Genomic DNA, 12,411 nt, shown 5'->3' with positions numbered 1-12,411 from the left:
GTATTACTAGTGATGCACTGATAGTGATACTGATAGTGATACTGATAGTGATAGTTTTACTATTCGACCAGGGTTGCCTAACCTGTATGATACAGGCGGTTCCGGTTCCGCTTCACTACACTAACCGCCTGTACGCGAGCTCAACCCTGGCGGTTCGCAAGCCTCGTTATCGATCGACCGGTTGTTATGGCTTGAATAACTTGAGAAATGACGTCAGGCAAAAGCCTGCTCGCTGATTGGCTGATTGGCCCGTTACAGCTCTCTGATTGGGCGCAATGATTTCTTGGTTCGCGAAGCGGGTTGAATAAGCAAGGGTTACAGGCGGTTAGTGTAGTGAAGCGGAACCGGAACCGGAACCGCCTGTATCATACAGGTTAAGGGTTGCCAGATAGTCGACAGACTTCACGGCCAAACACACGCCATCTCACGGCCAAATTCGGCCAAATTCTAATCGGATCAGCAGATAATAGTGGGTACCGGTACACTATTAACAGATATTAGTGGGTACAGTTAAAATGTAAAAATTATTTAAAATATTAAAATATATAAATATTAAAAAATTTGGCGCAAATACACTTTCCTACCGGTCAATATGGCGGCGCCCGACTGCGAACCCCCTGCCCGCGCGCGATTTTTTAAACCGTAGGATGGCGACGCCAGATTGATGAATCACGCGTCTCTGATTGGTGCGTTGAATTATTAATTATTAATTAATAGATAGATTAATTAGGTTTATAGTTAGTGTTAGGGTTAGGGTGGCACAAATACACTCTCCTACCGGCCAATATGGCGGCACTCGACTCCGAACCCCTTACCGCGCCCCGCCTGTGCTGTGTGTGTACTGTCGCATTGTGTACAGCTGTTAACCCCCCCTGCCGAATATGCTATAAACACAACATATATGATCTCCTCGCCTGCAGGGACAAGCTACAGATTTCTTCAAGAGTGGTCACACGAACAACTGGGCAATTCTTGTTGACTCTTCGCGGTTCTGGTTCAACTACAGGCATGTTGCCAATGTTTTGTCCATGTACCGAAGTGTTAAAAGACTCGGTATTCCTGACAGGTAATTACAAAAGACGTGTGACTGTAAAATAGTCACAGTTCTCTTTTTTATTAAATTTGTTTAAATGTTTGATTGTCATTTTTATATGCAGAGTAAACATGCACTTTATTACAAGGATTCCTTTTATACTTATTTCCTTTTACACATTTCTTTATACACATGTATGTCATGATTATACAATATAACAATATGATTATACAATATAAAATGATGCCTATTTTACCATGTTTTTAGTTTTACTGGTTTTTCCCAGTGAATTTTATGCATCAATAAACTAGCCCTTCCATGCGTCCCCAATACAAAAAAACTAGCCCTTCCCATGTAGCACTCACTCTGCAATGGGTCTGTTGCACTGAGAATAGCTATGTAGGTACAGCCACAAGAAAATCAAATGAAAATCTTTATCCATTCTTAGCTTATTTTAATCATCTATCATGTGCTAAACGACTTTCTTTCACCTTAACCGAAATTGATTTACATCTAGCTATTGTAGTTTCATAATATTCAACATAAGATTGAACATGAAATGAGTTGTGCAGTTTATTTCATACTAATTTGTGGTTATGTACAGGCACAGAGATGAATTGTCAGAATTTAATATTTTTCAATCACTAATAAGATAATAATTTCGGTACTTATAAGTTTTATAATAAAAATCGAATACCATTATTTTATAATGCCACATTGATGCCAAAACTAGATGGAATAATCCAGTAATATGTGGTAAAGCACATGTTATTGTTATACTCGTTTTATGTTGTGTGCTATCAGGTGATATATATGATTACATTTTCGTTGTTCCAGTCAGATCATCCTAATGGTAGCTGATGACATGGCGTGCAATCCCCGAAATCCTCGACCAGGTACGTGCATATTTTAAGCATGTAAATCTTGTTGAAAATTCACTATTCATTATTTATTAAGCTTACACATTAGATTTTTCATAGCTGCATTGGCAAAGTATATGTGATGAATTCCCACATATAATTGCTGGCAAACAGCACCTCCTCAAAGTTCATTATTTTGAAGTTGTGTGTGTGTACACATATGATACATCGATAGGTAAAAAATTGTCTTTTGAAATATTTTGATAACAAAGTTATTCTGTTTGAACAAATATGTTAAAAACAGAATCCATATATGTTGCTGCCCAGTCCTGGGAGCATACTGCACTGTTCACCTTGCTTGGTGAGAGGCAGTGTTCGAGTTATATACTGTTTGAGCTCACGTAGAATTTTGAGACATGTGCACAGTTATATTTTTACAACTAACATTCCGGTAAAGTGCAGTTAGTTATTAATTTTTATTTGTAATGATTTATCACAAATATTCGTTACAGATAATAGTAGAAGGTGCTTTAAATGTGGTTTTCACTATATGATTAGTTTCTCATTACGAGTCTCATTGGTTATTTTCTAATCGTCATATTAAGTAGTCTCTATGCATCACACTCAGTGGAATAGAAATACAATTGGTGTGCAGACGAGTTCAGTCGATTACTCCTGTGGGTGGTGTGATACTGTTATATGACTTTCAGCAACCGTGTTCAATAATCGCAATCAGCACATCAATGTCTACGGTGACGACGTTGAGGTCGATTACCGTGGTTACGAGGTGACGGTGGAGAACTTCATCCGCGTGCTAACGGGGCGTCTGCCGCCTGGCACGCCGCGCTCCAAGCGACTGCTTACCGACGACCGCAGCAACGTGCTCATCTACATGACCGGACACGGCGGCGATGGCTTTCTGAAGTTCCAGGACGCCGAGGAAATTACTAACGTCGAACTGGCCGATGCATTTGAGCAGATGTGGCAGAAAAATAGGTATGCAAGCAAATGCAGGTGCAGGGGTAGAAATAATGAGAGAAAAAAGAGATGGTCCACAGGACCATCTAGTTTGAAATTTAGATGGTCCTCCTAAATTTTGGATGGTCCTCCTAAATTTCAAATTGTTCTCTAAAAGTAATGCAGCGTGCAAGCATAAGAAAGAGATTTTACATGGTGATAAAATGGTTTAATTATTCACCTACAACAGTGTTAGAGCTTTAAAATAAACACCTCTTGCCAAACATGGCGAGTGAGTCAATAAGTTAACTCGCCCAAATTTTAAAACAAAAATGCTTGTCAAACAATAGTGAAAAAATAGACTGTGGGGTGGGTTCGAGAAGGGGTCCCCAATTAGGCGGGGTCCGGAGGCCCCGGAATTTTTTTTTTTAAATTGCACCTCTTAGATGCAATTTCCTGCACGCTGAGGCAGAATTATTAAACAATCTTCATCACAAAAATATCACTTTTGAGTTGAGTATTTTAATCTTTGGGGACACCAAAGACTAAAATACTTACTTAAAAAAAGAGAAACATAATAAACTTCAAATTGCTGAGGGTTGAACTGCTCAGTCTCTGCCAAGTTGTGCAAGTACAATGCTAAGGCAAAGTAATGTGGTTAATAAGTTGATCTATCTGCCAACTGAATTAACACAGGCCTCGACGCTTAATTATTTTCAGATCTGTACAAAATTTACTTGCAATCTATGAGCCGTTAAGGTCCTCTTTTGGTGCAGTGCATATATCATATTACCAGGAATGTATAATATAGAGATCTATATTATATAAATAGATAGATAGATATATATTGATATTATACACTCCTGATATTACAATATATACATAGAAAATTGTAATGAAATTCACACAACGTTTATTTTTGCGTGCCAGCATGCTCATTGTGTTTCAATTGTGTTCCCGATTGCAGCTTTTTCCTCAATTCCAGGAAAGAATTTTGCTGTCGTCCTCTGATCCCAGTGGTGCCCACCCCCTATAATGAACATGCCCCACGCGACTTTTAAACAATCCGGCCCCCCCCCGCCACAATCGCTAGAACTGTTAAGGAACCAACATTTGATTAAAGTTTTAGACAATTATTTTTAATCGCCAACATGGGCGAGTCAGCTTTAGCTTTTACTCGCCCGATATTATTTTCACTGGCGAGCGAGCGAGTGCCAAACTCGTTCGCTGTACAATTAATGTATCAAACGATACAGTAATTGTTTATTCACTTTAATAGTATATATTTGAACGCGGAAACTTCAAAGAAAATTACCGTAAAATGGGACCAAAATATTTAATGGTCTATCGGACCATTGACTTTAAAAATCTGATGGTCCTCCTGATTATTTGGGGGCCCCGGACCATCAAACCATTGCTTATTTCGACCCCTGCAGGTGTCGTAGACTATTAATTCTGTCCTAGCACCCATGGGATGATTGAACCTGTTTTTGGTTTTGTTACTAAAATGAATATCTGATACGCATCTTGCTATAGCGTCAAGTTAAGCTATTGCCATGGGTCGTCGTCCGTCGTACGTCCGTCCGTCAACATTTGGTTTGGTCAACGATAACTCAGGAACCGTTTGACCCACATGTTTGAAATTGGGTGTAGTTGTTACTGCTATGCTCCCATATGGAACGTCCTATTTTAAAGCACGCCAGTAGACGTACTTTCGAGCCACGGCAATTTTTTGGCAAAAATGGGAATTGCCATTAGTCAGTTCAGGTTCAACGGATTTTGCTAATTTTTGGTATGTGAATGAATAAGGGCTATGGGTTTTGATATTTAAAAAAAAATTATGCAAATTAGGTAGGGTTTGGCAATTATATAGCATATTATATAAACACAAACAGTCTGTGGTGTCACACTCGTCTGGTTCGTTTTACAAGATTTCATTGACAATATCTTTAATGCAAAATTGGTATTTCCTCTCCTATCCACTCTGCCGATAAAACATCTATATTAGAGTAAAGATTTACAAAACATGTCGGAACGCAGCATAACCTATTTATTTCAAGCGCCATCGCTACAAAGCGGGTATAGTGCCATCTACGGTCACAAATTGTGATTCATTTTGGTTTATAAATTATTATTGCGATATACAGATGGCAATTGTTTCTATAATGTACGTCGATGGTTGCTCAATTAAAACTGACTTCTTCTTACTCACTCATTTGTGTCCTTTTTTTGTGGTGAGCTACAGTGTCATTGACACTTTCATTTTGTATTTGGCTTCAGGTACCACGAGATGCTGTTCATCATTGACACATGTCAAGCTGCTTCCATGTACCAGAAGTTCTATTCGCCTAATATCAATTATTTTTACTCGCCAACATGGGCGAGTCAGCTTTAGCTTTTACTCGCCCGATATTATTTTCACTCGACATTGGCGAGCGGGCGAGTGCCAAACTCGTTCGCTGTACAATGAATGTATCAAACGATACAGTAATTGTTTATTCACTTTAATAGTATATTGGAACATCGAAACTTCAAAGAAAATTACCGTAAAATGGGACCAAAATATTCAATGGTCCGTCAGACCATTGACTTTGAAAATCTGATGGTCCTCCTGATTAGTTGATGGCCCCGGACCATCAAACCATCGCTTATTTCGACCCCTGCAGGTGTCGTAGACTATTAATTCTGTCCTAGCACCCATGGGATGATTGAACCTGTTTTTGGTTTTGTTAATCAAATGAATATCTGATACGCATCGTGCTATAGCGTCATTTTGTATTTGGCTTCAGGTACCACGAGATGCTGTTCATCATTGACACATGTCAAGCTGCTTCCATGTACCAGAAGTTCTATTCGCCTAATATCATAGGTGTTGCTAGCAGTTTGGTTGGAGAAGACTCACTTTCAGTATGTCATCAGTCTCACGTTCAGTCTGTAGTCAATTCCTGAATATTCCAAGCTTTTGAGTGTAAATGGCTGTTTTAGTAAAAAAATTGGGGAAAAACATTTTAATAACTACAGAACTGCACTGGAATTTGTATATAAATTTGGTGTTGTGAGCAGGCATTCACATGATTTTTGTTTACCTATTTATGTCATGACGTGGGTGATGGTCATGTGGGATGGACATTGCCCGTTTGATTTGTCATTGTTTTGTGTGTACGTTACAGCACCATGTCGACCCAGCCATTGGCGTGTACATTATCGACCGCTACACCTACTATGCTCTCGAGTTTCTGGAAAAGGTTCAACCTGGTAGCAACAAGACCCTGGGGCAATTTGTAAGCAGAAAGTTGTTGTTTTTACATATTATAATTACCTATAGATGTGTGTATGATAGTAATGACATGTAATTACAATATAACCATCATAGCTATTAGCTAATGAAATTAGGAATGTTAATTCTTTCTTCAAAATGTACTTCGTTTGCAGTTCAAGGTGTGTTCCAAACAACAGTGCATATCAACAGTGAGTGAAAGAACTGATCTATTCACAAGAGATGTCAAGAATGTTCTAGTTACAGACTTCTTTGGCAGTGTGCGTAATGTGGAGCTTACAGACCTGCCACATGAGGGAGCCACGTATCAGTGCAGGTATTTGCTGTTATTTTATGAAAAGTAGTGACATTTCTTGCAGTCCAACATGCACTGTAATATTTTGAATGTAATGCATTGCGTGCACTAACTGGTAAAATTGTAATATTGCTATTTCGTTGTTCTAGCACTGACAGCTGTGACACGTCTACAGGAGCTACGGTCCAGGAGGAAGACACAGACACTACACCAAACTCTCTACATGGATATGCTTTCACAAACCTATTTCCTGTGCCTTATACGACTACTAAGTAATTTGTCCATTTGTGGTCAGTCATCAACTGCAACTGTAACAGTTTTTTTGGTGGATTCATTTTATGTATCGTAGGATTTGATATAGGTAAAAACCTGCTACCAATATTTGTTAAAAATAAGGAAAATCAATGTGTGAAGTTGTACATATATTGCTCACTGTGTACATAATTTATGTTTATTTTTAATTCACCAGAGTATGTACAGTTATTTGTTTAAAATAATGTTTTCATCATCATGTTATTGTTTAGTATCATATCATTCTTATAGTCTTATTAGTTAATATAATTTATTCTACATTGCTTAAATACAATAATTTTGGTGAAGCACAACAATCACAATAATTTACCATTGACATATCACTGTTACACTTAGCTGTTACAAGGTAACAATTCCATTATAGTCCTTTTGTATCTACCATAGTCTTGAAACAATGTATCTACTAGAACTTGTTTCTTAAAAAAAGTAGGGTACACCACAATTACCTTACTCGGAAAAATTAAGAATTAGAATGGAAAAGTGTAAATGCACATTTACAGTAGATCTAATATTCTGCCAACTTCCACGTGCTGCCTCTGCTCAGGTGATGCCATGCAGGCCCTTGCACATATTATACAGATGTCACACAAGCATCCAGTCTCTGCCCTTGTATGGACGACACTCATTACACACACACGACTCGTGGATGCATTAGTTTCCTCCCTCTGCATGGCTCTTTCTGAATAAATGTCACACACCTATGCCCAAGGATAGTAATGGGCATGGCGATTAGACCCTTCTGCTGCACAGATGTTTGTGTATGCATACTTACTCTGCTATACAAATATTAGCATAACTTAAAACTTGTTCACCATTTGTACTCTGTCACATGCTGCAACTACAAAAGGAGGAATGTTGGGACACAGTTTTATACGTGGTCAAACCAACTCTTACTACCTCTTGCTTCACACCCATACATTAATAGTATGATTTGCATTTCTCCAATGTTATAGAGCCATTACACACTACAGTGAGTAATTATTGGTACAGCTTTCCACCAACTGGTTACTGGACTAGATGGTCAGTCGTAATCATGACTGCTCTCTCGCTTGCTGACACCGTCACCGTCTCCACCATTCTTCCTGACTAGATGTACAGACTCCAGAGCCCCGGATTCTGTTAAGCTGTAACACATGAGAGCAGATGGTAAAGATAACATAAATGTATTGCTAACAACGGTCTACATACGCAAGACCTACACAAGGTTTGAAAAGTACCTGCGTATGACACAGAAAATGGCTACTTGTCATTATAATAATCAATGGAATGATTCTGGTTCTTCTTCATCTAAAGTTGTAAACACTACACATCACTTCTATCTATCTACGTCACATCAGAATCCTCTAACATTTTGAAATGAGTCAATGTGAACTAAAACAACAGCTAATCAAAAGAGTTAACATCCTCGAACAAAAATATATGAAACTAATATATTTATAAGGAATGTTTGTTAAACAAAGGATAAATATTTTTCCTGATTTTGTTTTGTTTTTAGAGCAATACTTTGTATTCGATGCAAACCACTGCTCGTATAGCAGTTGGACATACAGTGGCAGGCAGTGACAGCTGGTGACAACTTACACCTGGTCCATCTCAATTTCATCATCATCCTGCGATATCTGCAGATACGGATTACTGCTCATTGGTCGAAACTTGAAACCAGTCATTGTGAAGAAAATCAGGGTTGCCAGCTCACTAAACAATTCATCTAGCCATTCATACTGAAATGGCACTGTGATCTGAAATAGAGAGAGAAAGAGAAAAGAGATGAAAACTAGATATAAATGAACTAGGTATCAATTTTTTTTGCAAGCGTTCGAGTACACGTCTCTTCATGATACCACGATGACTAATGAATACAAATATTACAAAACATAGTCAGGCTTCCTGACAAAATAATATGTGAGGATCCATTTCTTAAAGGCGGCCAGCGTATAAAAGCATTTTACGTTTTATACCTGTATGCGGTTCGACTCTTAACATCAACGTTTGGTTTGAGGGAGGCTGTGGAACCACCAGGGATTTCTCAGTGAGGATTCGGATTGGTTTGTTTTGTGAAAGTTGTTTAGCCTGTTCATATTGAATCATGTTATCATATGGCTCTGAATCTAAATGAGATCCTGTTGTTCGTTCTGATCTATTGGCTACAGCAGCCACTGGTGTTTTTCATACGTGACTATATATATATATCAGAAGTAGATAATAGGGAAGGAGTGTGACTTCAATAAACAAGGGAAATTCGTCATTTACTAGCCTTAGAATACCTACGATTTACTACGCGTAACTCAACCAACTTGAGCTCAAATCGTACACAGTACATTCACCTAGAATCGTGCGAAATCGTTTCCTCGTATACACCCGCAATCCGGAGATACAGTCTAAAACGTACGACACGATTTCCCATTATGTTGCCAGCAAACTGAATGTATAAACCGCCTAACTTGAAACAAAAGGCAGCTACTAGCGAGCCACACCACATCGCGGAGTGCGCAAGAGTCGCTAGTAGCTGCCTTCTCTCTCTTTCAAGGGTATACACCCATGGATATATACAATAGGAAATCGCCCTCTGAAAATTGCATCCCGATCGCTTGGGCAGTTTGGCCGGGCATAGGGGACATACATACATATGAACCGAAATATAGATTAGATATATATATATATATACAGCTTCACATACTTCTTCTAGGTTCTAGCTTATTTGAATGTAAACAGTTTCACAAAATGCATCTGCCCTACCCTGTCTGTATATAAACAGACTAGCGGGATACCCGGCGTTGCCCGGGGAAATCAGTGGCGTTACTCAGTTGGTGACCGCTTGGTTGAAAGAAAAATACCCCCAAAAAATCTAACTATCTATCTATCCATGCATCCATCCATCCATCCCATTCCATGCCATCCCATTGCACCGCATCCCATCCCAAACAGTAAAAAATAATAAGAAATCAAAAGATAAAAGACATTAAAAACAAGTGCCGCACCACAGAGTCACCGCAGTAGACGTTAGATGAGCGCTGTCGCTCCACCACTCCGGGATTCTAGTAAACCCTGTTAGTCCCAAATGTGTTCACATACACCAGTGCTCCAGATAATTTTTGGCGTTGATGAGTATTTACTCACCATTTTTTTTATGTATGAGTATCGGCAAGATTCCTATGAGTACTCCTTGTTGGCAGTACTCATCATATTTTCTTAGTATGAGTATCGACCAGAATATTAACATATCTTGCCTTTACAACCTTCCTTCGCGAACACATTATCAATTTTTGCATTAACACAACTGTCGCACCTAATCCTTCTGTCCGCCCCATTTCCAACGAGTATAAGCCATGGATATTTTCCCTTCCATTTTGCTACTGTCTCCTCGCTAACAAAACTACCATCGTGTTTCTTCTTAGCCTTGGGAGCGACAATATCCAGACAGTTTTCAACAACTAGCGAGATTATAGGTGAAACTATATCTTCCACTGACGAAACATTCCTTGGTCTTGTAGGATTCATATATTTTAAAATGCTCTGACACTGTTCAGCAGCGCGACGTGTAGACTTCATGTTTGTTTCTGCAGACGACGGCAACGTGCGTTTTTATTACTGCGGAGTAAACTGAATTCTAATTGGCTAATCAAATATAATGGACCAATAGTCAACAAGCTTAGATCACACACGTTCGACTTTCCTTATTTGGAATTAATTCCGGGAAGGCCGGAGTATAGACTGCGTTCCAGTCGCAACACCAATTCTAACTTCAGAGCTTTGTAAAATAAACTACACACAGGAACCAGTCACGATAGATAGTAGATAGACTGGTTCACGTACTGACACACAGCAGCCATAGCGAACTTAATGAGTGCTCAGTGGGGCACCGCGACCAAGCTACCAGTCTATTAGCGAGAGAGTCGAGCCGATACGGGAGTAGATGGAAGGTTAGCGTACCGATACGATCTGTTTGTTTTCTCATGTACGTATTTATTAAAACACAAGCGTATCTATACGCATACATTTGAAAATTACATGCGTATTTGTATGAAATTCCTACGTATTTACGCAAATACGCAAGCTATCTGGTGCACTGTACACGCCGAAATAGTGGAAGGCACAGGGATGGTATCAGGAACCTTCTCAAAGGAATGTTCATTGGGATCGTTACGAAAGTTGCCACGAGATGGCGCGTACGTTTAAGTGTCTTCAGATTAAAGATGGAAATTGGAAGCTCCCATCGTACGTAGTAGCAATAACTATTTGCAAGACAGAATAGGTAAGCACTCATCCATTTACCTACGCAAGCCTACAGGCTGAAATAGAGAGCTGCCATCAGTAACTAATTAACGCAGGCAAAAACTACACAGTACCACCACCACATGCACTGGCAGTGGCCACTGGCAGTGGCATACGTTACATGTAACACACTGACAGTACAGAATGCCATAGAAATTATACGATTTAAGGAGCATAAACCTTCTTCAACCAAATTTAGCTTTTGAAATTTCACTGTGACACTGTAGCCTCATACATCCAGGCATGTATAGATTCTACTAGAAAACCCGGCAGTCAAATTATTTCTAACAGTAAACAAATCCATGTTTAACCCTCCTCTTGAGGGTCAAAAGGTTATCCGACACTTACTCTTCGCATGTCAGCAGAAAGTAGATTTCATGGTCCTTTCAATAAAGCCATAAAAATGGTAGTTCACCGCTGAAACAAAAAAGTTTTTCAATCGCTCCGTCAGACCATGTCCTCAGAAAATGTCTAAAATATGCCCTGTGCCCCATTGACCTTTGACCTGTGACCTCCAATTTCGGCACAGTGATGGCTTTTCCTACCATGATGCTATACACCGACTATCATGAGCCTAGGTCGAGCCGTTTAGATTTGTGCAGCATTTCTGCATTTCCTCCCTATACCTTAAGTTAAAGAGGGAATGTTCCCCCTTCTTCTACGCCTCTTGACCTTTGACCTTTGACTCCCAGCTTTGACATCCCAACTCGTTTTCGGACTTACCCCCCCCCCCCCACCCCACATCCCGACTTTCGAATCCGTACGTCGAGCCGTTTAGATTTGTGCCCAACTGTTGACGGACGCACGGACGCACGCACGGACGATCATGCGATTCTACAAGCTGCATCTGACTATGTCAGATTAGCTAAAAATGCTAAATTCTGTTTACATATATTTGCATGGAAAAAAAAGGTATTTGGTACAACCTTTGAAACCGAAGCACAGCTAGGGCTACCAAAAGTCGTAATTGTAAGTCATTTCGCTCTGAAACTTGTCTGAATGTAAACCATATCATTACCAATGCTATTGTCGACGGTTTTTTGTGTGATTTCATTGAAATTTCCATGTTGTAATATGTTCAAATTACGTTTTCCCGTTTGAAAACATCTTTTCCGTTTCCAATGGCCGTTTCCGTGTTTTCCGTCCGTTTTCCGTACATCTACGTGCACAAAGTTATCGTTATCTACGCCGGGACTATCGATATCGCTGACCCTTCGACCAGCCGAATATATGGCCGATTCACGCGGCGTCCAAATAAAAGTGCATGTTGCGTCGGTTTTACGACGTCCGTGTCGTTATCTCCGACCAACGAAACGTGGGTGTAAACAGCTTATTTGTGGCGATAACATTGTCAGTAGAGATAATATTAAAAGAAACCGGTTTTTCGTGGTGGCCTTATTTTGCC

At 39.6% G+C, this 12,411-nt stretch overlaps 2 protein-coding genes across 2 annotated transcripts in view; one reads left to right on the top strand and one right to left on the bottom strand.

Moving 5' to 3' along the window:
- Positions 1-6,933, top strand: part of LOC106806769 (GPI-anchor transamidase-like) — an 11,607-nt gene extending 4,674 nt beyond the window's left edge. The window contains exons 2-8 of the mRNA XM_014808836.1: positions 921-1,066; positions 1,871-1,929; positions 2,604-2,889; positions 5,640-5,757; positions 6,021-6,131; positions 6,283-6,443; positions 6,572-6,933. Coding sequence (XP_014664322.1) covers positions 921-1,066; positions 1,871-1,929; positions 2,604-2,889; positions 5,640-5,757; positions 6,021-6,131; positions 6,283-6,443; positions 6,572-6,698 — 1,008 coding nt within the window. The 3' untranslated portion in view covers positions 6,699-6,933. The remainder of the gene's footprint in view (positions 1-920; positions 1,067-1,870; positions 1,930-2,603; positions 2,890-5,639; positions 5,758-6,020; positions 6,132-6,282; positions 6,444-6,571) is intronic.
- LOC106806760 (protein GPR107-like) overlaps positions 6,852-12,411 on the bottom strand; it is a 24,027-nt gene continuing 18,467 nt past the window's right edge. The window contains exons 10-12 of the mRNA XM_014808821.1: positions 8,693-8,804; positions 8,316-8,508; positions 6,852-7,858 (exon numbers count right to left, since the gene is read on the bottom strand). Of these exons, the coding sequence (XP_014664307.1) occupies positions 7,756-7,858; positions 8,316-8,508; positions 8,693-8,804 (408 nt within the window). The 3' untranslated portion in view covers positions 6,852-7,755. The remainder of the gene's footprint in view (positions 7,859-8,315; positions 8,509-8,692; positions 8,805-12,411) is intronic.

The sequence above is a fragment of the Priapulus caudatus genome, unplaced genomic scaffold, assembly GCF_000485595.1.
Source record: "Priapulus caudatus unplaced genomic scaffold, Priapulus_caudatus-5.0.1 Scaffold178, whole genome shotgun sequence".
In the NCBI taxonomy this organism is placed as follows: domain Eukaryota; kingdom Metazoa; phylum Priapulida; class Priapulimorpha; order Priapulimorphida; family Priapulidae; genus Priapulus; species Priapulus caudatus.
The sequence above is the reverse complement of the archived record's forward strand: the minus strand, read 5'-3'. Positions and strand labels throughout refer to the sequence as shown.